General features: G+C 41.8%; 1 protein-coding gene across 1 annotated transcript; it reads left to right on the top strand.

Moving 5' to 3' along the window:
* The first annotated feature begins 941 nt into the window (after nucleotides 1–941).
* LOC128733025 (homeotic protein empty spiracles-like) lies at nucleotides 942–21989 on the top strand. The gene is made up of 3 exons (XM_053826565.1): nucleotides 942–1656; nucleotides 15091–15245; nucleotides 21789–21989. The coding sequence occupies exons 1-3, from the start codon at nucleotides 954–956 to the stop codon at nucleotides 21987–21989; spliced, it is 1059 nt and encodes a 352-aa protein (XP_053682540.1). The 5' UTR covers nucleotides 942–953.
* The last annotated feature ends 745 nt before the right edge of the window (nucleotides 21990–22734 follow it).

A 22734-nucleotide genomic window follows, 5' to 3' on the forward strand; every position in this document is an offset into this window, starting at 1 on the left:
ATCCACCACTACCGTAAGAACGTACCTCTGAACGTTGAACGAAGAAACGAAACGAAAAAAAGCGAGACAAGCACCACAAGAAGCTGCAAATGGAAAGTACATTAACACGAACAAAAGCTAAACGAGACTTCCATTCATTCAAATGGATATCGACCGTGCGCGATAGGGACAGAACAAACGGAAACCAGATTCGGAACGAAAAAGACAGCACTAGCATCATAAACATTTAATTCGCTTTTCCCCCTCGTATATAGGGTAAGCTACTTAGCACTGCTAATAAACAAGAGACGAAGCGGAGACGAGAACATAATCTCGTTGACGAGTGTGGGGTGTACTTATGCAAAGCTCACTGAAAAGTTCACAATGTGCGGGGTGGTAAAACATACAACTTTGGAAGAAGCCACGCCTACAGAAATCTGATTGTTAGCTTATCACTACTACAGCGAAATACGGCAATACCCGGATTAAGCTGGTATTAGTGAACTCGACCACTACGATTGCGTGGATAGGTTGCAGAAAGTCACCCTACCAGTTTTCATTCCGAGTTCAGCGTTCGTTGAGTGAAGTTCTCGTGTGCGTTTCAGTTCCGTGTTCGTTTCTTAATCCCAACGTCAAGTCTTCTTCTACTTACCGTGCCCGTGCCGTATTCCTATCGGATACTCGCCCAAGTGGTCGAAGAAAGTGGTTGTGAATTAAACCTTGAACAAATAAAAAAATAAAACAACATACACGCTAATTGGCCCAACCCGGTGATTGATGATCACGCAATCGTGTCAGTGCGAATATAGTTATAGCAAGTTTTCGATGCTTTTGACTAACTAAGCTCTAGTGAGGAAATAAGTCAATCGGTGGGAAAAGTTTGTGAAGCTGAGAAGCGTGTGCTCGGCAGCAAGACAGAAGAATTTTATGTGATATTCGGTGCAAATAAAAGTTGCAAAATTTCGACCTACAAAATGCCGACGCTTCAACCGCGAATAGGATTTAGTATCGACTCTATAGTTGGGAACAGTACACCCAAATCGCCACCGCATGCGATAACTAAGGTTGACGGTCCACAGCGATCGCCAAGTCCACAGTCCTACTCGGTCCGGTTGAATCGACTGCAGAGTCTTTCCCCGCCGCATAACTATAGCATTACGAGACTGCCGGAATCTCCTCAAAGCATAGAATCCCAGAGCCGCCTAGAGTCGTTTACGGCCACCAGTCCTGCCCTGCAAGCCAGACTTACACCAGATGACCACCGACCTGGCAAGAGACCGCGCAGTCCGTCTCCACCGTCGTCCCCGTCCGGTCCTCTTTCTGTTCCGCCCTCCGCACCAGGACCAATCGTTGTACCTGGACTTCCGGCTGGACTGATACGACCGTTTCCAGTGAGTCCACCTCAACAGCAACAGCCGCAAAATCCGGACATCAAGACACTTCCACCCTTCATGCACACACCCGAAATGGTTCAAGCTGCCCACAATCAACACTTCCTTGCTGCCCAGTTTCAAGCTGCTGCGCTGGCTCATGCTCAAGCTGGACAACCTTTTCCACCGCATCCGGCCGCCGCTCATCTGCACAACCCCAATCTGCCACCACGTGATAGCTACCCCTTATACCCGTGGCTTCTGAGTCGTCACGGTCGCGGAGTGTTTCCCATCGGCTTCCCAGGCAGTAAGTACTAGTCATTAAAAATAAATCCACTTAGCGATCATCATTCATCTATCGTGATCGGTTCTTAAAACGACGGGCATCCGTTTGCCACTACAGGTCATCCGCGGATTGATGACCCACTAAAGTCAGCTAATTTTATCACCCTGAAACATCTCAGTGTAACCGTTTTAACGACCTATTTAACAAATTAATCGCTCTCGAAATTCGAGCAGCTTGTTTCCCCTTCAGAACCCGTCGGTCTTCGTCGCGGGTTGTCGTGGGTTGATTATTAATTGCTTAATTCTAGCGTTTGTTTGTCGAACTCGTTTCACGCCAAATTCTCCCAAGTCTTCTTTAGCCGAGCTGGGACCGAGGCGAGACAAAAGATTCCCAGACCCAGCCGTCCCCTTGCCGTCTGGTTCGTCTTACTCGCAAACCATAAGCCATAATTCTCCGATTCAGTCGGACCGATTTGCCGCACACATGCTGAGCATTCGGGTGTTAGCTGGCCCGGAACACAATTCCAGAAGAGGCAAATAACTGACTCAACAGGACTCTGTATAGATATGTTTAAGTAGCCTATTGTTGGGTTCTTTAGAATAGAATAGTTTTTTTTGTTTGAGCTGGCTTTTATAAGTCACCTTGCACCTACTCCTCGTCCACCAGGAGGAATGAGAAATGATGATGATCGGTGCTTAATTGGAAACTGATCGACGGACCTTTTCCTGGGCACGGTTTCGTTTTTATTTCTCCGTGTTGCTTAGTTCTTCTTCATCTAAGATGTCATAAAACAGCTTGATTGTGTGGATTTCTGGGAAAATGGTTTGTTTTTATGAGATTCCTTCGTGGTAGTTTTCGCTGGGAGACTTTTATAGGTGCACAAGCGCTCCGAGCACCGAGACAGTTAGGAGGCTGCCCGAGTTCTTCCCTGCTCGCCGTTGTTAGCACCGCACGGACCGGCCTGAATTAGGTCCAATTTTGCTTGACATTTATGCCTGTCGCTTTCGATATGGCTCTGTGGTCCGGTTTAATTATACGAGCCTAACAATGTTACGATCGTGCACCACGCACGATTGCCGGTTCCGCCCGCTCGCTGGTGGCTGGTACTTTGTTGGATTATATGATCACTTCATTAGGCTGCTCGTTAGGAGCGGCAACTGCTGCATGGCAAGTGTCAGACTGGCTGCATTTTGAAGCACCATCGGAAGCCAGAGAGCAAAGTTTTCTCGGCAGCAATACAAGGATGTGCCAGTATCTACTGAATACCTAACTGTGATTGATAAAAGCGGTTTGTAATGAAAGAATGACTTCAAATCAACTTCAAACCTAAACTTCAACTGATACAACTATCACGCACTAGAGACATCCTGCTTAAGGCTCAACACCGTTAAGGGGAAATGAGTTGTCATTAACTTTTCGTCGGAAGGCCCAATTTCGAAAGCAGTTTTTGGGCACAAAACAGGGGCTCTGTTTTTAGAAATTTTTTCACCGCAATCTTCATGAACAGAATTTTTGTTTCAAAAACCAAAAAAACCTGATTTGGAAATTTACAGAATCAATGACGACTCATTTCTCCATAACGGGAAACTAGCAGTCATTAACTTTTCGTCGGAGAGCCCAATTTTGGAAGCAGTTTTTGGGCCCAAAAGCGGGGTCTGTTTGTAGAAATATATTCCTTGTATTCTTCTTGCCAATCTGAACACAGCGAATGTAATTTCATGAACAAAATTTTGGTTTCAAACATAAAAACTGCTTTTGAAATTTGCAGAATCGATAAAGACTAATTTCGCCTTAAACTAATATCGCCTTAAACTAATACATATTTCTTATATTTTACGCTTTCCTTTCTCGTAATAATAAAGGCAAAAAACCACCAAAAAATTTTAGAACACAGCTTAAGCCAACCTGTGCTGGATTTTGTTTCAAAGACATAGGTTATTTTGTAAAACTAATTTAAGAGATTAACCACCTAAAAGCAACATCGTAAAAACCGTGTAATCAAGCCAATGGCTAATTTTCATGAAAGTACACTCAAAAGTGGCTCAAATGTTGATTTTCATGCAAAAATAAATATCTGTAGGAGCGCCAGGTTAGAAATCGTTCAGTTTCGCTTTTTCGTTTTTCATATCTAACGCTCTATACACAGATATTATTTCAATTCAGATATATTACAGAATTGAAATAAAGCATGCAAATTGCTGATAGAAAAATATTGAGGTCAATCATTTGATTTTAGATGTTCTTTTTCTACAAAACTAAAAAAAAGGGGATATTCGCACAGTAATTTTTGCCACAAGTTTGGATTCCAAATAACGAACATGTATCCAAAAGAGCGTGACGTCATTATATTCTATGCAACGCTTGAGAATTTTACAGTGTTGCTGAGATGCCATTGCAATTTTTTCGTTGTAAGTTCTGCGGGAAGCTGCATCCGCTGATCTATGTTTACTCTACTATCTATATCGCTTTGCTAGCGAAAGCAGAGAACAGGCTCAGTCGAATGATATTCACTGACTACGAGACCGACACGGATAATAAAAATACTTTAAAAGCACGAATGAATACAGACCATTGCTAAAATTACTTTCTAATATTCAAAGAAATGTCGGGCTATTTGCGATATTCATACATGTTTCCATTAAAATAAACTGAACAAGCAAACTGACTGTTGGAGCATGTTTTTTTATTGGGGAAATATTTGATTACATAAAGTACTTAAGAGTAATTATCCTATATCATAACCAACAAACATTTTTGTTGATTAGTTGCTTATTCAACCGTTGTATAGCTAGTTTCTGGATTACAAGCGTTTAATAAGCTTTTATACGGCAAAAATGTTTGCTGGGTATTGTGTGTTCAACCACAAGTGGTGACTTTTCAACACTATTAGAATTGCGTTACTTAGTATTATGACGATTTATTATGATTTGTTATGACAATAAAAAGTTAAAAAAAGGAGTAATAGAACACCTTAGCCTAATATCTAACCTAGCTTAACCTAACTTATGATCTATAAAGAGACTTAATCATCGCAATAGAGGATTGCAACGATTTTTGTCGGAATTTTAAATAATTTTATTTGACATAGCTTCTAGGGTTGCAAACCCAGTAAGTCTATGTCATAGTAAAGTGCTAAATCAAGGAAGACGCTTCAAAATCATTTTCAAAATTTTTTTTCAGAATTCTCTGAAGCCCCTTCTTCCTTGTAATAACAACAACTTAACCAAATCGGAACGGCATATGACATTGCCCGTCTAAAATTTTTTTGTAAATCAATAGTTCATTTTTCAGACTAAGTCTAGAATTTCTTTTTATGAGAGGATACAAACATCTCATGTATTTATAACATTTTGCTTGTACTATACTTTCAATGTGGTCTTTAAAACCACATTAACACAAAAACACCACATTGGTGTGTTTTTTGTCATAAATTAATCCCAAATATTTAACTTAGTAAGACCAATTTAAAGCAACTTCGTTCATCTTGGTAATATGATTATTATTTGGCTTAAGGGACGAAGCTCTTCGCTTTTGAGGAAAAATAAATAATTGAGTTTTAGAAACAAAACATTGGGAGAAATTTTCCACTTTTGCAAGTATTTGGAGAAAATATCCAAGCTTTTCTGCAGTCGACTACATAAGACACGAAAACTTCTCTTACGAGAAAGCTTGTATCGTCGCAGAATAACGATTTAGTGCAGCCAGTTGGTAATTCAGGAAGATCAGATACGTATATGTTGTACAGAATTGGGCCCAGGATCGAGCCTTGAGGCACACCTGCTTCAACAGGAAATTTATCAGATTTAGTATTCTGATACACAGCCTGTAAAAATCGATTAGTTAAATAAAAAATTGAAAAATGTTTACAAGGTAAATTGGAAAATTGAAATTTAGCAATTTCGTGATTAAGCCTGTATGCAAAACACTGTCGAATGCTTTCTCTATGTCTAGAAGAGCAACTCTAGTAGAATAGCTGTCGGCTTTATTAGCTCGTATCATATCAGTAACTCTGAGCAATTGATGAGTAGTGGAATGCTCATGTCGCAAACCAAACAATAATGTTGTGTAAAGAAGTCTTCCCATTTAATTTAGAGTACTCTAAACTAAACGGGATAAACCCTTTTCGACTCTACGGATTTCTTTACACAAAATTATTAGGTTTTTAAGTTTTGTTGTTGTTAAGTTGCTGTTTGAGGCCCAGCATCGAGGGGTCCATCAGTACGGGTTTGGGGGCACCGTCAAATCATATGTGTGAGTGTATTGGTGACACCGGGCTGGCTTATACTGAAGACTCCAGAATTAGAGACTGAGCATAGTAGAAGGTTCGCATATACACAGCAAAGGACGATACTACTTACACCATCTCTTATCCCAAGGGAGTTAGGGTAAATTAACCATTAGTGGACCAGTTAGTGCTTGAGTAGTTTTCTTCCACGAATTATTTTTAACTGGTAACGCTAAACACGCAACCGATGGCACTTACAATACGAGTAACTTTCGATTAAGCCTAAAAAAAATTCAATTTATGTTGCAAATCTCTATAAATATGTTTCACATTTTTTAAACAGATTGGAATGTCCGTTTTCCTTTTATGGACCTTATGGTTTACAATAGGACAGCGACCGGGCCCATTACAGGAATTCTAGTGTATTTTGCATGAAGAGGGTCCACTAATGGCGACATTTCGCATTGTTAACCATAAAACGGACCATACCTTGTTGAAAATGGCGCTTTTAAGGCATTAATCATTAAATTCAGCTAAACAATGTCATACAATGATGTCAGTGTAGTTGTGATGCTGATGGCACACTTTCAGCACAAAATTGGACTTCCGAAAAAAAACGATTTTTCTTCCGTACCGTACATTAAATCTAGGGTCGGAAGTAGTGCGATGTATAGCGTGTCTCATTTACTATTCAGCGCACTACTTCCGACGCTAGGTTTAATGTACGGTACGGAAGAAAAATCGTTTTTTTGAAGTCCAATTTAGTGCTGGCGATACAATACAACCTAAGAGTTACTGCCGTCATCCGTAGAGGGTGTGCTAACCCTGTCCGTCGAGATTTGACAGACTGCCCAGTCTAGTGTTCTGTAGTCTTCTTTTAACCACAATCTATCTATCTCCCACTATCCGTGATATTATATTATGATAGTGATATTATGAAAAAAGGGTACCTGCAGTGATAGATGATAGTCTCTGGAATCATCTTAGTTTCGGGCTATAGAAAATGTTAGCTCTACTGACAGACCAACGTGGTGGTGGTGGTTTATAAACAAATTCAAGCAATCTGCGGCGTACTTCAGCGATGCTGGTCTAACAAGCCAGTCGTCGTATGTTCGAATCTCGGCTAAGCGGTGCTGCAAGATAGAGTCAGTAGGATTTTCGCACTAGCCCCGTAAGCGAAGAATTTGGGCAACGTTGTTCTATTCTGCAAGCCCCAACACCACTCGTCAAGCATTGCAGGCATCATCCACCTCTATTGTTGACACTGGATTTGAAACCCGAATATCGTTTCCTAGACCATGCTGAAACCGTCTATTACGACTTTCTCAGAGCAGACTTCGAGGCGATGAACAGTTTTTTGGCTAACTTGGACTGGAATTCTTTACTCGCTAGTCATGACGTTAACTTTGCTGCTTCCACCGTTTGTGGCATCATACTTTACGCGATCGATCAGTTTACACCCAAAAAATTCAAACGCAAGCCTTCTAAGCCCGCATGGTCCAACTCGGAACTTAAACGCCTGAAACGACTGAAAAGAGCTGCCCTTAGGAAATACTGCAAATATCGCTCGGACCGCACCAAAGTTTACTATGCACATGCTAACTCCAACTACTAGCGCCTAAATAATAGTTTGTTTATTGCCCATAATTCGCATCTGCAGAGCTCTCTTAGAGCAAATCCCAAGAAGTTTTGGACTTAAGGTTTTCGATATATCATTGACGATGGGAGTTTTCCCCGAGTGCTGGAAGGATTCCTTTGTTTTCCCTGGGCACAAAAAGGGATGCAAAAGAACCTTTGCTGATTACCGTGGTATTGTTGCCTAAAGTGCTGCCTCTAAGCTGTTTGAGCTAATCGTTCTGGAAAAGTTGATGCAAGATTGCTCACACTGCATCTCTCCTGACCAGCATGGATTTATGCCAAAGCGCTTAACGACAACCAATTTAATCGCCTTTACATCGTTCATCATCCGTGCAATGCAAGAAGGGAATCAAGTTGACGCGATATACACGGACCTTTCTGCAGCTTTCGACCGCATGAACCATGAGATAACCATCTCTAAATACCACGAATTGGGCATTCACGACAATCTGCTGACTTGGCTTCGCTCCTATCTCATCGGCAGAACTATGTCAGTCAAAATCGGCGATTACGTATCGTCACCCTTCGTAGCAACATCCGGCGATCCCCAAGGCAGTCATTTGGGACCGTTCTTGTTTCTGCTGTACATGAATGACGTGAACAGTATCCTCAGATGTTCGAGATTATCTTGTAATGTACTGTACAGTAAAAAGCCCTAATGTCGCCCATCTCTTGCAACAGGATTTGGAGACCTTTGACGAATGGTGCCGAATTAACAAGATGTCACTAAATGTGTCCAAGTGCTCAGTCATCTCCTTCGGTCGCAAACGTAACATGTATCTGCACGATTACGCCCTTCGTGAGACGGCTCTAAAGCGCGAAACAACTGTTAAAGACTTGGGAGTCTTGCTTGACTCGAAACTAACGTTCAAGAACCACATTTCCTTCGTTGTATCCAGGGCTTTCTCGCAACTTGGATTTCTGTTCCGCTTTGCGAAAAGCTTCAAGGATGTATATTGCTTAAAATCTCTATATTGCTCGCTGGTTCGTCCTATGCTGGAATACTCCGCCATTGTTTGGTCACCTTTTTACCAAAATGCAATTCATTGGATTGAAGCAGTTCAACGCAAGTTTATTAGGTTTGCTCTGCGACACCTACGCTGGCGTGACCCACGTCACCTGCCGAGTTACGAAAGCCGTTGCAAGCTGATTAATTTAGAACCGCTGGAAGGAAGGCGCAATGTGGCTAAGGCGTGTTTTGTCGGCGATCTCCTTCAAGGAAATATCGATTGTCCTGAATTGCTTAGTCGCCTAGATATCAACACTGGAAGACGTAATCTTCGTTCGCACGCCTTTCTCGTCAATCGACATTCAAGAACTAACTATGGGTTATACGAACCAGTGCTTAATATGTGCCGGGTTTTTAATAGCTGCTATGAAGTGTTTGATTTTAATGTGTCTCGTGAAAACAATAAGCGTTGTTTTAAAAGATGTTTGTGCTAGGTTAGTTCATATATGTTTTAAATAGATATTTGTCATCAGGATTATACTTTATCTGTTGACTGTAATAAATGTAAGAAATGAAACTAAACCAAACAGAAATAGCCCAGTAACTGTCCTGTGATCTAATAGCTGGCTGTGAAGTCTGTCGATAAAGAAGAGTCAAGTCTTAGAAAGGACCTTAAGCCCAAAGCTTTGCTAGGCTTTTTTGCGGCGTCCTACGGATTTGATGTTCGACCAACTAAAAGTGATTCTGACACAGCAGTGGTGCACAGAACGTACAAAGAATTTTCAGTAGGGTTGGCGGAAATGAAAAGAGAAATAAGAAGCCAGGTGGCACTTCCTGTCCTAGTTTTATTACAATTGTAAACAAATTATTGTTATTATTATTATTATTAAATTATAGCTAAAAGGTAATGTTTTATTTAGTATCAGTTGGTTTAGAGTGAACTAATTAATAAGTAACGCATAAATCATTCGAACGATTGTGAGGAACGTGCAGTTCGAGCCACTGATGGTGATACCTGAACCAGTAGGTAGGATCCAAAACCAATGAGTGGGACAAAGGTAATGTATGGCGTGTGACAGCCACACAATTCATGATATTGTTTTGTTCTTATGAATTGATTTGCTAACAAAGGAGAGATGATACAAGCACATTAAAGCATATCGTGAAAGGTACTGAACATCAATGAATAAAGTTACAGCTCTTAAGGTTTTTTTTTAAATTTATATGGTGCTTGTATTGGCAAGAATAATGATTTTAGAGAGCTACCTACTTAATTGAAATGTCGAACTTCATGTGCTCATGATATCCAGCGATTTATGGCTTCTTTAAAGATCTGATTAAATCACTATCGGAAGCAAAATAATTAATGAAATGATATTCTATAAAACACCACTTGAAGGAAAAACAAATCTACCACAGCAACGTAATGGAAGTTTGTTTGTGTGAACAACAAGCAATCTTGTTAAATTTAATGCCAGCTTTCTAACCAACAACGGCAGCATTTCATTTCACGACTTAAATGTATATTGTATTGAAAATTTCTTGAGAATTGGCTAACCATCGGCAGAATCTTAACTGCTGTTATCATTAAACACCAATGATTGTATAAACCTTCATAAATAAATAAATAAATGAACGGCATTTCGACCACGGTAGCCACTCTTTACCGCAAAAGAGAATCCTAATTAAAAGTGCCAGTGTGCGCAGAAGCCTTTTTTCCGCGGCAACTCACTATGCAGTCATAAAAAGCCCATTTATCGCTAATTTATCACTTGCGCTGCAATCGATCGAAACGATCGGCCAACGATGATTAACGCCCCGTGTAGAAGGTCTAGCAGAAGCAGCGGCACCACCGCCAGTCGTAGTAAGCAGCATGTGTCTGCGCGGTTCCTCTCCGAGCTGCCCGCGGGACGGACAGGACGAACAACCCGTATCCGCAGCGCTCATTTTTAACGACTTGGTCTGGCGATAATTTATGCTCCCTCTGCCATTACCCCAACCGATTAGTAGAGTGCGTAGAAAGGAGCCATTGTATGCTGGATGAAGTGCGACTTCCGTTGGTTTTTTTTCTCTTTTTCAAGTGCATCATGAAATCCTGAGAGTCTCGGTTTTGCCGTAAGGATGCTAATGCGCCAAGAATTTTAAGTACGCAATTACGTACGAAACAACGTAATTGCGTCACGTCGACGCCGTTGAAAGAACCCAGCAAACAGAGCCCCAGTGATTATTGGGAACAGAGTGGCATCCGCAGAGAACACCGAAAGCATACACCAAAACCGAATTTCCACCAAATTCGGCTCTGTCCGCAGCCTCCTCGGGCAACCATCAGCAATGTTATGATCGCGTGATGGGCAGTACTTCGGCCAGTAAGTCCCGTCCATCATAAGCTTGTTAGTAAATTATCACATCGCGCAAAAAGTAAACTCATAAACATTAGGACATAATGGAGGTGAGCGTAGCAAATCGTGAAGATGTGATTATATCCTCCGCCGTTTTCCGCCGGCCAGCATCCAGCCTGCCGGGTGCGAATCCTTTCCAAGCCAGACAGAGCCGCCCGAAAGAATGCAGTTGAAATTTGAATTGTGGCCGAGGGGTGTGCAAATTACCTTATACCTCCACGTTTCGCATTTTTGCAACCTTCCGCCGAGCGGTAGTTATTACTCAGCGCATGCGAAATCGGCCTGTTCTCACATTCCTTGCCTTCACCGTCGGTCGATCGGCTCGGAGTCCGGCGGGTTTATCACCTCCTGCTCGAGCCCCAGCCTGGAAGGAAGAGCTCACACAGCACAGCTCCACAGGGCTCAGCAGATTTAACAATTCATAACATATTTGACTGCAGCATAAATTATATGATTTAGTATTTTAATTTGGGCAGATTTTACAAGAAATGACGAGCCTAACAAGCGCGAATAAGTCGATGAAAAGCCCACGAGAAATGGGCAGACTACTCGGGAAACAAATGGGCGAGCCTCGTGCAGGCTTCGGAATGAATGGCCACGATGGTTGCAAGAGAAAAGGAAAATACCTAAAACAACTTAAAATCACCTCGTGGCGATGATATAAATTAATAAGTTTTTATATAAGGTTTCTGCTTCCTCTTTCGCGGGCTGTCCGTCGGGATTGAAAGACCCCGCAACGTCTCGTTGCTCCGCATGTTATACACGAGTGATTCGACGCTTCCGATAAAACATGGACCCTAAGCCGGAACGAAGAAATGTTGTTGATATACACATAAAAACAAAACCACACATCACCAGGGTTCCTGAGTGAAGGGTGGAAAAATTCTTGATGCGTAATTTATGCTACTTTTGCTGCTCCAAACTGCTGCAACTCGCTTCGAACGAGTTAATCCTCGCTCTTCCAGCACAGGCGGGTGATGAGATCTCCCAACTTAATTTCTTAGCACAGGACTTTCCAATTTAGCAACTAATTACTCATTAATCAAGTACTCGTTGCACCGAAACCGATCTTGCAACCAACGATGACGAAGGCGACGCTGATTTTATTTTTTTGTGCATGTTTAGTGCGCTTACACACGATGCAACACAATCGAAGCATATTAGCATATTGACGGCGGAAAAGCCTGCGATCCGTCATAGGTTATTACATGCGTTTTTAATTGTATCTCTCAACCTAATGCGGTACCGTATGCAAAGCGAGCAGACCATGGCAAAATCAATCATTCTCCACTCTGGCGCTGCTGAGTGTTTATTTTCTCGTAATTAACCTGACATGGTTTGTATGCATGAGCAACATGCGATCAACGACGCCGCTGCGTTGCCGCTGCAGCCGCCGCCAGTTCAGTGGAGTGCCGAGTGAAGTTTCGATGCTAACTCTGCGCTGCTGTTGGCCAGATTCAGGTTCACATTTAAGCGCGTGGCTGCAGACTTGACAGCCGGAGTCGAGTGGCAGCTCGATTCCACCCACTCACTCAGTACTAGTCAGTATGTACGGGCCGACCCCGACCGTATGTATGCACCACACCATCGATTCCGGTTGACAGTATTGACAGTGTGTCTGTGTGTGTCTGATGTATACTAGTGAAGCGCAGTGAATGAGGCGATATTTAGAACATTGATCCCTCCAAAGGTGACTGCTTACTAAATTAGTGAATGCATTTTTTTCAGTGTAGTATGCAACGCAAACGATTTGCGACTTTTAATTATTAAAGCTTGTTTAAAGACAATAAAAATATTCAGCTTTAAGTATATTCAAGTTCCACTCTATCGATACCGAGTTGCCATCAGATTGGTTTGGTTTGGATTCCACACAGCCATCATGTCCAATTTGTTCATTGTAGAACCCTAGTTTACCTTAAATTGCTTTAGGCTTTCGGCAGCTTTCTAGTTCTTCTTCAGGCTGCCCTTGACGATGAGTCAAAATTTCTCCAGCGGGCGGAACTCATACCCGTTAGGAGAGTTCTTGTACTTGGGTGCTACCAGCACATTGCTGACGGACAAATCTGACCAAAACAGCACCAGACGTTTTTCCAGACACTCGTCAACGTAACGGTTGCTCGTTCATTATGGTTGCAATGGAAATGTCGCATGCAGGTCACAGATAGCCTACCAAATCAAGTATTTCTCAGTGAACTTTGACTGTTTCATATGCTTGAGAATGTCTGCCACCTTTCCCCTTCCAGTTACCGTATACAGCTCCTGCCCAGGTGGCTGGTTAAAGTCTGCCTTGACGCAGGTGACGTTGTCTATCACCGAGCAACCGAGTTTCATCAGTATTGTTGTGTACACAGTCGGCTCGTATTTTAGACCCCACCTAAAGGAGCTAGCCACTGTTTTCAGCTTCCATGCGGCCTCCGGCTTTGATTTCTTTCCGATCCAGGTTTTCTGGCTGTCGACAAACGTTTCCCGAACACTTTTATTATATTGGTGACAGTAAATGATTGACCAAATCATTTGGCTACTTTTAACGATGTATTTGCTTTAATTTTTTGTATTTGTTTTAACCTTTAATACCCACACTCATAGATTAAAATTCAAATCTGAATTCAACATACGACGCTGGTTTTGTTAGGCCAATTCATAAATATGAAATTACAATAACTCATAAATATGGACAACATTTACTTACATTTTACACAGTAAACGAATTTTGAATGATGTTTTTTCTTCAAAGCCATCATGTTGTTGGCTATTACCACCGGTAGCCATCACACTTCGCACGCTTGACACTTGCCGGAGCGGAATTTTAATTGCTCCATGGTTAAAAACAAAAAAAAACAGTACCTCCTCCTGTCGCGCGTTCATCAAGAAACAAAAGTCAAAGTTTTTGCGCCGATGCGCTTTCATGAGCACGTTTTGCCTATACAAACACCTAACCTATAACGTAGAGCGCAGCGAACATCTACCCAGCGGCACTTTAATTGAATTGAATTATCTAAATGAAGCAAACTTTGTTCGCCCATTCCCCTTGTCCCCGCGCCGTCGCTCGTCGTCAACCAGAGCAGCCAGTTTTTTTTCTTTCTTCGCGCTGCGTGATTGGAAAATGGCGAGAGAAAAAAACTAAACTGGGTATACCCCGCGCCCAGCGCCTTTCCCGTAGCGGGGCCAAACCAATACCGACGGAGGAGAGCGAAATGATTATTTTAATTGAATTAACTTTTGCCATGTCCTATGAGCACTAGTTTTCGTCGCATCACATCTTGCTGCGCGCTAACTCGAGTGGACTTAATTGTAATGTATATAATTGTAATTAGTAAACTGACGGTTGCGGCGTTTTAAAATAGCGGAAACAACGACAGGGTCATTCGAAAGCGGTTCAATAACCTTTCCAACTTAAACGATTCAGGTCTGTTCCCGCTACTGATTGCCTTTTAATTTCAGTACTCTTCAATTTGCTCGAAAGTGTTGTTTTATGTAGACTTTTACTGTTTCGATGGGAATGCATTATGCGGTATCACTGCTCACTTAACACATGTCGAGAAATCAATTCACACATCGCCAGTGAAAACCGCGGCGGTTGTTTGATTGAGTGAACAATTCATGAAAGCTGTAAATTATTGCGAAAATGAACTCCCATTAAAAATCATTTACTGAAGCAAGTTTGCAACTGTGGCTGTGATCGGCACATGTTTGTAGGTACGTGTGTTAGCGTCATCCATAAAATATAGTAGAGCTTCATCAATGCCGTATATCGTCGTCACCATTATTACCACTAATAAGACGCTTTCGCTTGTTTTAGCGGGTCACGCCGGGTTTGAGTCGGCGCGGCGCACCGATGTACACTACTTTTGTTACTTGTCCGGTTGCATGCACGATTACCTGCACCTATAACAACACACTGCTCAAACTGTGCTAACTGCAGCAGCGCAGCCGTATAATATATTTGTCGTAATGATCTATAATTATTTAATTACGGGTGCCTTTCTTGCCACGAGTGGAAGCGCGAGGGTAACGGCTCCGAATACTGTTTATAACTATCATTACAATGTTCCGCCATGTTTTCGCGTTGCCAACGGCTTCTCACCAAAAGCTTTTAGGGACATCGGAGCAGTAGCTCGTGCAATTTCCGTTGCCATTTCCGCTTTCCAACATTTCAACCGTTCCGTAACAGTGTGACACATTTCGATCACGTAACGCTCGAAACTAACCTGCTCTTTTCTCCGTTTGCTCTCTTTTAATTCCAGACTACCTCATTCCGTTTCGAAAGTCCAAACGAGTCCGGACCGCGTTCTCGCCCTCGCAGCTACTGAAACTGGAACACGCCTTCGAAAGCAACCATTACGTGGTCGGCGCAGAGCGCAAACAGCTCGCCCAGAATCTCAATCTATCGGAAACTCAGGTAATTATCACATATTTCTGTCGTAGGCCGGTATTATTTGCAATTAGAGTTTCCTAACTACTAGATGGCTTGATTTCACACTCCTTAGTTCTAATGTCAGTAATGTTGAAAGAATTTAATAAAACATGAACGCGGGTTCAAAGCATATTTTTGCTTGCGCTATTGTTTGAACTTTAGATTACTAAAGGAACTAGATTTGCCAGTCTTTGATTTCCCTATATCATAAGTAAAAAGTAAGTCATCAACACTATCTACTGGCGGTAGGGTTTACTAGAGTGCCATAGTCTTTGTATCCCCTTAAACATTTTAACGTGTGTCTATGGGAACACTTTACAAACACTATGACAGGTTAGTAACCCCTCTTGCCGTCAGAAGCCGCTTTACTAAGGATTGCTGTTTCAAGCACTCGGCTCCATTCAACTCGGTCATGGGCCACTCGTCGCCAATTTCCTAGTCGTCTCAGAAGTCGCAAATCGCTTTCGCCTGGTCGAGCCATCGTGCACATTGGGCCCCCCTGTTCCTGGTGTCGGGAGTGGCGTATCTATGTTCTTTAATAGAGATTGCTGACATTTACCTTACGCACACTTCGCCGCGTATACGTATAGGGTAAAGTGGTGCAGAATGCACCGCTTAAGCAAAACATCATTTTGCAGAGCAACGGTATGTTTGTTCCACGTTTTTCAACTTCTAGAAGACTTTGGGATCTTCTTTACACTTACTCCTGGTGAAATTTCCTAACAAAAACCAGTATTTTTTGTTATTTTTGACGATTTTTGGCAATAGTCAAAATCATTATGTGAGGCAGAACGCCAAAGCCCGTGGACAAAACGCACCAAGTTCGCCCAGCTAGGCGTTAAACGCAACCAAAAAATTTACATTTAATCACGTGTTGTATAAACTCCTAAAACTAGGCTGCCGAAATGGCGGAAGCATTCGTTATAGCGTTTGTTACATACGCTTGCATACGGTTCAACATGGGTTCTCAACATAATTGGCAATAAAATTAATTCATCTACTTTTCTCCAACTGATGTATGATGAAATATTGTAAGTTAAACAATGTACAATAAGGTTTAAGGTAAATTCTAAGTCCTATACAATACATAATATTGCTACATTTTTAATAAGTAATCAGAAACAAAAGATGTACTGCAAATTAAAAATATTTTATAACTGTTCGATCCCGCTGTGATGCATTCTACCCCTGTTTTGTATTTTGAAGTTTTTTGCAATATTCACATATATTGCAACATGCCTATTTAATGCCGTTTTTATGATGAATCATCGAGTATGACAGTATATCAATTAGATAGACTGTATTTATTATGAAATTTGCATACCGACTAGTGTTAAAAGCTTAAGAGAAAACCGTGATTTCTTACATGTGGAATGAGATCGCGGATAATCGCTTGATTTTATTGGATGTGGCTATGTTTGATGCTTTTACATTCTACACAATTATGAATTAGCTTGTTTTGCACCAAAATAAAATGCGCATTCATAATTTTACCGAATAGTTTCCGCGTTTTTAAACAATTAATAGCGTGGGCCATTCAACCCCCCGGTGCGTTCTGGACAGTCTTCTACGCGATTTGTATTCATCGGGAAATTTTTTTCCATAGCGAAATCGTTTCGCGATGCACGCAAACCAAAACCAATACAATCACATACTAGCAACCCTTACAATGTAAGTTTGAACTAGAAATACTCAGAGTATAGAGATACGCGGAAGCAGCCATCTTGGGAACCAATCGAGCAGCGAGAATTGTCAAGAGGGAGTCAATCGAACACGCATACTGTTTGCTTAAATGGTTGATTAACAAGTATTGTAATAGTTATGAAATCTACTTAAGCTATTGTCACGCACCTTGAATATTATACTCGGGCACAGTGTGTATAAAGCTTTGCGATGCATTTTACATTCATTAAGTTGAAAGATATATCGCCTATTGGGCAAAATTGATGAAAATAAAACAGAAGCGGATCATGTTGAAAACAATCAAGTCACACTGCTACAGCATTTTGCATCGCAGCAAGTGCTGGCAGTTTTTGTACACTGATGTCAAATCGTTGGCTTTAGTTTCCGCGTATCTCTTACTGTGAGTATTTCTAGCTTGAACCCATCAAGTTTGCATTTATACAAAACACTACCGTGTGCAATCACTCATTAAAGTGCGATTTTAAATTGTTTAATGTCTTGATGTCTTTTGCACTTCTTCGTTGTGATCCAGAGAATATGTGCGCCTACGTCACAAAGACAATTCATTCATTGTAAATAGCAGAGCCGGCGTTACAGCACGCGAGGCCCTGTGCAGATTAAGCGGCGAGGCCCTTTTTTGTATGCCAGAAGGGCATTGGGTTGAAAGACTACTGTAACAGTCTTAATGATCGTCTTTTGAGGCGGACTTCGATTGCTGTACACAGTTTCCGCAGTGCTCATACCCATTGATGAAGTTGAGCTAGATGGTTGTAATCCTGTGGCGCGATTCGGTACTACATGGTTAATGAAATCAATGACTTTTTGGGATTTGGGTTCTATTCTCAGTATTGAGTAAGAAGAAAATGTTCGAAGAAGTAATCTATACCTATTAGAATGGATTTCTGTCGGTATGTTCTTTATAGAATCGAAAACTACTGAACCGCTCGGCGTAAAAGTTTGCATGTATAGATTTTTGGGGCCGGGGAAGGTTCTTATGATGGTTAGAGACCCCTCTCCGTAAGAGGGGAGGCTCCCATACAAATGAAACACAAATTTCTGCATAACTAGAGAACTAATCAAGCAATTGCAACCAAAGATCCAAGAACCGCACGTGAATGTTTTGATAATGATAACCGCCCAGCTAGCTTTGAGGTACGATGCTGGTCTAACAAGCCAGTCGTCGCATGTTAGAATCTCGGCTAGGCGGTGCTTGCTAGTTAGAGTCAGTAGGATTGTTGCACCGGCCCCGTAATTTTCCTGTACTCTAACAGTCGGCTGCGAAGTCTGTCGATAAAGAAGGGTAATGTCTAAAGACGGTATAAACCCATGGCTTTGCTTTTACGTGAATGTTTTTGGAAGCAAGAATTTTTTCTATGGTGAATTGAGACCCCTCCTCTCTTTAAGTGGGGAATTATGACCCCTCCCCTCTTCAAGAGGGGGGGCTCCCATATAAATGAAATACAAATTTCCTCATAACTCATGAACTAATCAAGCAAATGGAACCAAATTTGACACGTGAAGGTTTTTGGAGACAAAAATTTTTTTTGTGGTGAAGTAGGACCCCTCCCCACTATACAAATGAAAAACCAATTTTCTCATAACTCGAGAATTAATCAAATGGAACCAAATTTGGCAAGTGGGTTTTTTGGAGGCAAGAAATTTTTCTATGATGAATTAGGACCCCTTCCCTTTTTAGGAGGGGGGGGGCTCCCATACAAATGAAATACAAATTTCCTCATAACTCCAGAACTAATCAAGCAAATGGAACAAAATTAGGCATGTGGATGTTTTTGGAGGCAGATTTTTTTTCTTTGGTGGATTGAGACCCCTCCCCTCTTTAGGAGGGGAATTATGACCCCTCCCCCCTTCAAGAGGGGGGGGGGAGTTCCTATACAAATGAAATACAAATTTCCTCTTAACTTGAGCAAATGGAACCAAATTTGGCATCCCAAGCAACAATGTGAGATTTATTGTACTCTTATGGTGGTCTTGGAGACTAATTTTGGTCTTAAATGCCATCATAGGAGTGTAATAAAACCCAAATTGTTACTTGGGATGTGGGTGTTTTTGGAGACAAGAATCTTTTCTGTGGTGAATTGAGACCCCTCCTCTTCAAGAGGGGGGCTCCCATTCAAATGAAATACAAATTTTCTCATAAGTCGACAACTAATCAAGCAAATCGAACCAAATTTGGCGAGAATTTTTTTATGGTGAATTAGGACCCCTCCCCACTTTAGGAGGGGCTACTTTACTGTGAGGAAAATTTGTATGTTAAACCACGCATGCACTCTTCAGAAACTTGCAAAACTCAATATTGTGACAAAGGTCATCCGATTTATGCACAACACGGTTTAATTTGTGGCAATACGAAGTTTGTCGGGTCAGCTAGATAAAGCAAGAGCCCCGCAATCGCAGAGCAAATGCGCTGTCCTTTCAAATGCAGACTCACAAAAGTGGAAGGTGTCGGTATCATTCGATATTGTTTAAAAGAGCGGGACTGTGTCCAGTTTGGAGTCCCCTGATTGTGCGTAGCTCACTGTTTAACTGTTTAGTCTGCAACCCTGTATTTGATTCCAACGAGATGCTTTCTTACCAGCATAAATAGATTATGTCAAAAAAAATTCGCTGACGATAATTACTACGTGCTCGGCATAAGTAATAGTCTCGTAACCAAGATGTGCTGCTTGTGAAGGTATGAGTCGGCCACCAGTGACCAAAGCAAGGGTGAGAGAGCTCCTTGTGGACCTCCTGTCAACGCCAAAAATGTTAAGCGATGTATCTCCCAATAAGGCTGCGATTTCGCTACTTGAAAGCATTGCTAGAATCAAGGTTATTATAAGTCGATTCTGTTTAGAAAGAGAATCGTATTATCTAAAGCGAATAACACGTTATCAGAAGTGCCTTCAATATCACGAAAACCCCAATGTGTCGTTTCTTGATGTTTGAGCGATTCCTTAATTAACGATACAAGGTGGAGCAATGCAGTTTCCTTAGATGTACCGTATTGGTATGCATGCTAATTTCCATGCAACGGATCGCTGTGGATATAGTTATCAACGATTTCCTCTATCAAATAGAGAAGCGGTGATGTCAAACTTATTGGTCTTAAAGCCTTTTGCATGGTTTTCTTTTTTTTATCGGCTTTAGGCATGCCTTTAGGTACTCTCGAGTTCCTCCGAATTGCGCAGCAGATTGCGGCAAGGGTATGGACTGTCCGGTATGTTATTCAACATCACTGGTGAAGGTGTGAAACGAGAGGAACGATCTTTAGTAAGAGTAGCCAACTCCTAGCCTTCGCAGACAACTTTGACTTCATAAGAGATTCGCCTCCCACGGACAGTGACTATTGACGGCGATGAACTGGAAGTGATTGATGATTTTCATATTTTCCGGATCTCTGGCCGAGTAAAAAAATTCAACGACGCATTCAAGCTGAAACTCGAATCTACTTTCCCTCCGCAACATGCTTCGATCAAAGAGCACACACCACCGCACAAAGCTGACGATGTACAAAACGCTAATCAGACCAGTAGTCCTCTACGAACTGGAGACGTAGCTTTGCTTGCAGAAGACATACGTGCACTTTTCGTATTTGTACGAAAGATGTTGCGGACAATTTGTGGTAGAGTACAAACGGTAAGCGGAGAGTGGCAGAGGTGTATGAATCACGAGCTGTAGACACTAGTTGAAGAAGTTCTCATCGTGCACTTGGCGAAAGTCTACGCTATGACTACGGTGAGCCGGTCACGTCGCAAAGATGCCGGACGATTGTGCGGTGAAATCTGTTTTCTTCAAAAACTCCGCCGGCACCAGAAATAGAGGGACCCAACGTGCTAGATGGCTTGACCAGCTTAAACCCGATTTGCGAGTGTCGAGACGCTCAACGAATTGGCTGCGAGTAGCCCAGGACCGAGTTCAGTGGAGCGAAAACCTTGATACAACAAGTTCTATGCAGCTAGACTCAACAGTGCCCCGAATTTCATAAGTTTACGTTCCTACAATACATACTTGTTTTCGGCAGCTTACAATTTATCCTTATGTAATCGGACTTATTTTCCTACGGTAATTATGTAGAAATTAAAAAATGTCATCAATTACATGTTCTTTTTTTCACGAAAATTAAAAAACACTGCAATGCTAGCAACACAAACTATTTCCTTCCACAAACAGCGACCACCGGATCCAATTACCAGCGGTGAACAAAACGGATCCCATTTTCGTAGCTCCATAATTATACTCTTTTCCGCTTGCCGTGAAATTATGACACCACAGATCATTGGTTTGGCCGGCGCGCAACCGTTGATACCATCGTGTACAACAGAACATGTGATGCTTGACAAGCAAGCTGACATTTATGACATGATGGCGACAAATGGCGGCTAGCATGATCCATATGCTCCCTCTTCTATGACGACGAAAAAAGCTAGCAGTTAGCTAACTACAGTCGGAATCAAATCTTATCACACATTCCAGGGTGGCAGCATTTAGCGTCACCCGAAATCAAGATGGCCGGATTTTGATGCGACTTTTTCCGCATAAAATTTCCTCCTTAATTTATCGCTCCGGAATAAGTCGTAGTTTTCGTTCCCCTTGCAAATGTGCACAATGAAATAAATCATTGCCGAATAAAAGTTGAACACAATACGATCATCACGTACAACTGCTGCAAAATTGCCACCACTTTGTTACACAAATAACGAACCATCGTTTGCGCCTCTTTTGGCGGCATTTTCCCCTTACCCTCAAAGCTAGATTTTCAACCCCATAAGAAAAAGCAATCTCGAATGGCAAATCATAATCTAACGACAGTATTTTTCCGCTCTTTCTCTTTCACTCTTTCACCAGGTTAAGGTGTGGTTCCAGAATCGACGCACCAAGCACAAACGTATGCAACAGGAGGAGGGCAAATCGGGCGAGTCGAGCGATCAGAACCGGTCGACATCGAGTCCGGCGTCCGGCGGAAGCTGCCCGGAAGACGACGAGGATGAGTTCATCGATATGGACGACTGCCCGAGCGACGAGGAAAATATGCATCACAACGGCTGAACCACACCATCGACACCATCGTCGGTTGCGGGACGGGATATTTCCTCGTAGTAAGCACATGTGCCAAATAGGACTAAACGGAAAGCATGATTGTTAGTGGGAGTGCCACATTCCCCACCCCGCCTGGCTTCCAGGCGGGAATGGTATAGAACAAGTATTAGCATTTGTTTGCATTCAGGAGCTGCAATTGTACCAGTGATCGTTTCTAGATATTGTTTTCCAGCATTACATTAGTAAGGAGAGATTTTATTTTGCTATATTTTTCTACAAGCCGGCGTTCGATGTACCGAGATGACCCGCTGAGATCGTAAAAAACATGCGTGTAGATAGGGAATTTGCATTAAAGCTGTATATAACGAGTACTTAATAGCTATTTAATAACAGAGGCTTCAATTGACTGTAATTTAATTTTATTTCTGCTCATTTCATACGATGAGCGATGAACGATCACAGTTCTCGTGTAAGTATTCTAGTTTTTTTTTATTCCGCAAGAAGCAAGCACATTATGATGGATGTAGATTTTAGTTTACTATCTAAATGGCACGTTAAGATGATGATAAATAAAATCGTTTGTAAAGTAATAATTATTACCTGTAGCTTTCGCATATGATTGAAAAGATTCATTTTAATAGCAAAATAATAAATACAATATCATAAATGAAAACCGGATGCTTTATTGTAGGATGACATGCATAAACGATTCTGTGCGGTTAGAGGTAATTTGATAAACTTTTCATAAATAATT

This window comes from Sabethes cyaneus, chromosome 1 (assembly GCF_943734655.1).
Source record: "Sabethes cyaneus chromosome 1, idSabCyanKW18_F2, whole genome shotgun sequence".
NCBI lineage: Eukaryota > Metazoa > Arthropoda > Insecta > Diptera > Culicidae > Sabethes > Sabethes cyaneus.

What these genes read in the sequence shown, in the direction of transcription:
- LOC128733025 (XM_053826565.1), top strand. Translation starts at nt 954, where the DNA reads ATGCCGACGCTTCAACCGCGAATAGGATTTAGTATCGACTCTATAGTT. An exon ending in TCCCATCGGCTTCCCAGGCA is followed by an intron (nt 1,657 to 15,090) that starts GTAAGTACTAGT and finishes TTTTAATTCCAG; the next exon opens with ACTACCTCATTCCGTTTCGA. An exon ending in TCAATCTATCGGAAACTCAG is followed by an intron (nt 15,246 to 21,788) that starts GTAATTATCACA and finishes CTCTTTCACCAG; the next exon opens with GTTAAGGTGTGGTTCCAGAA.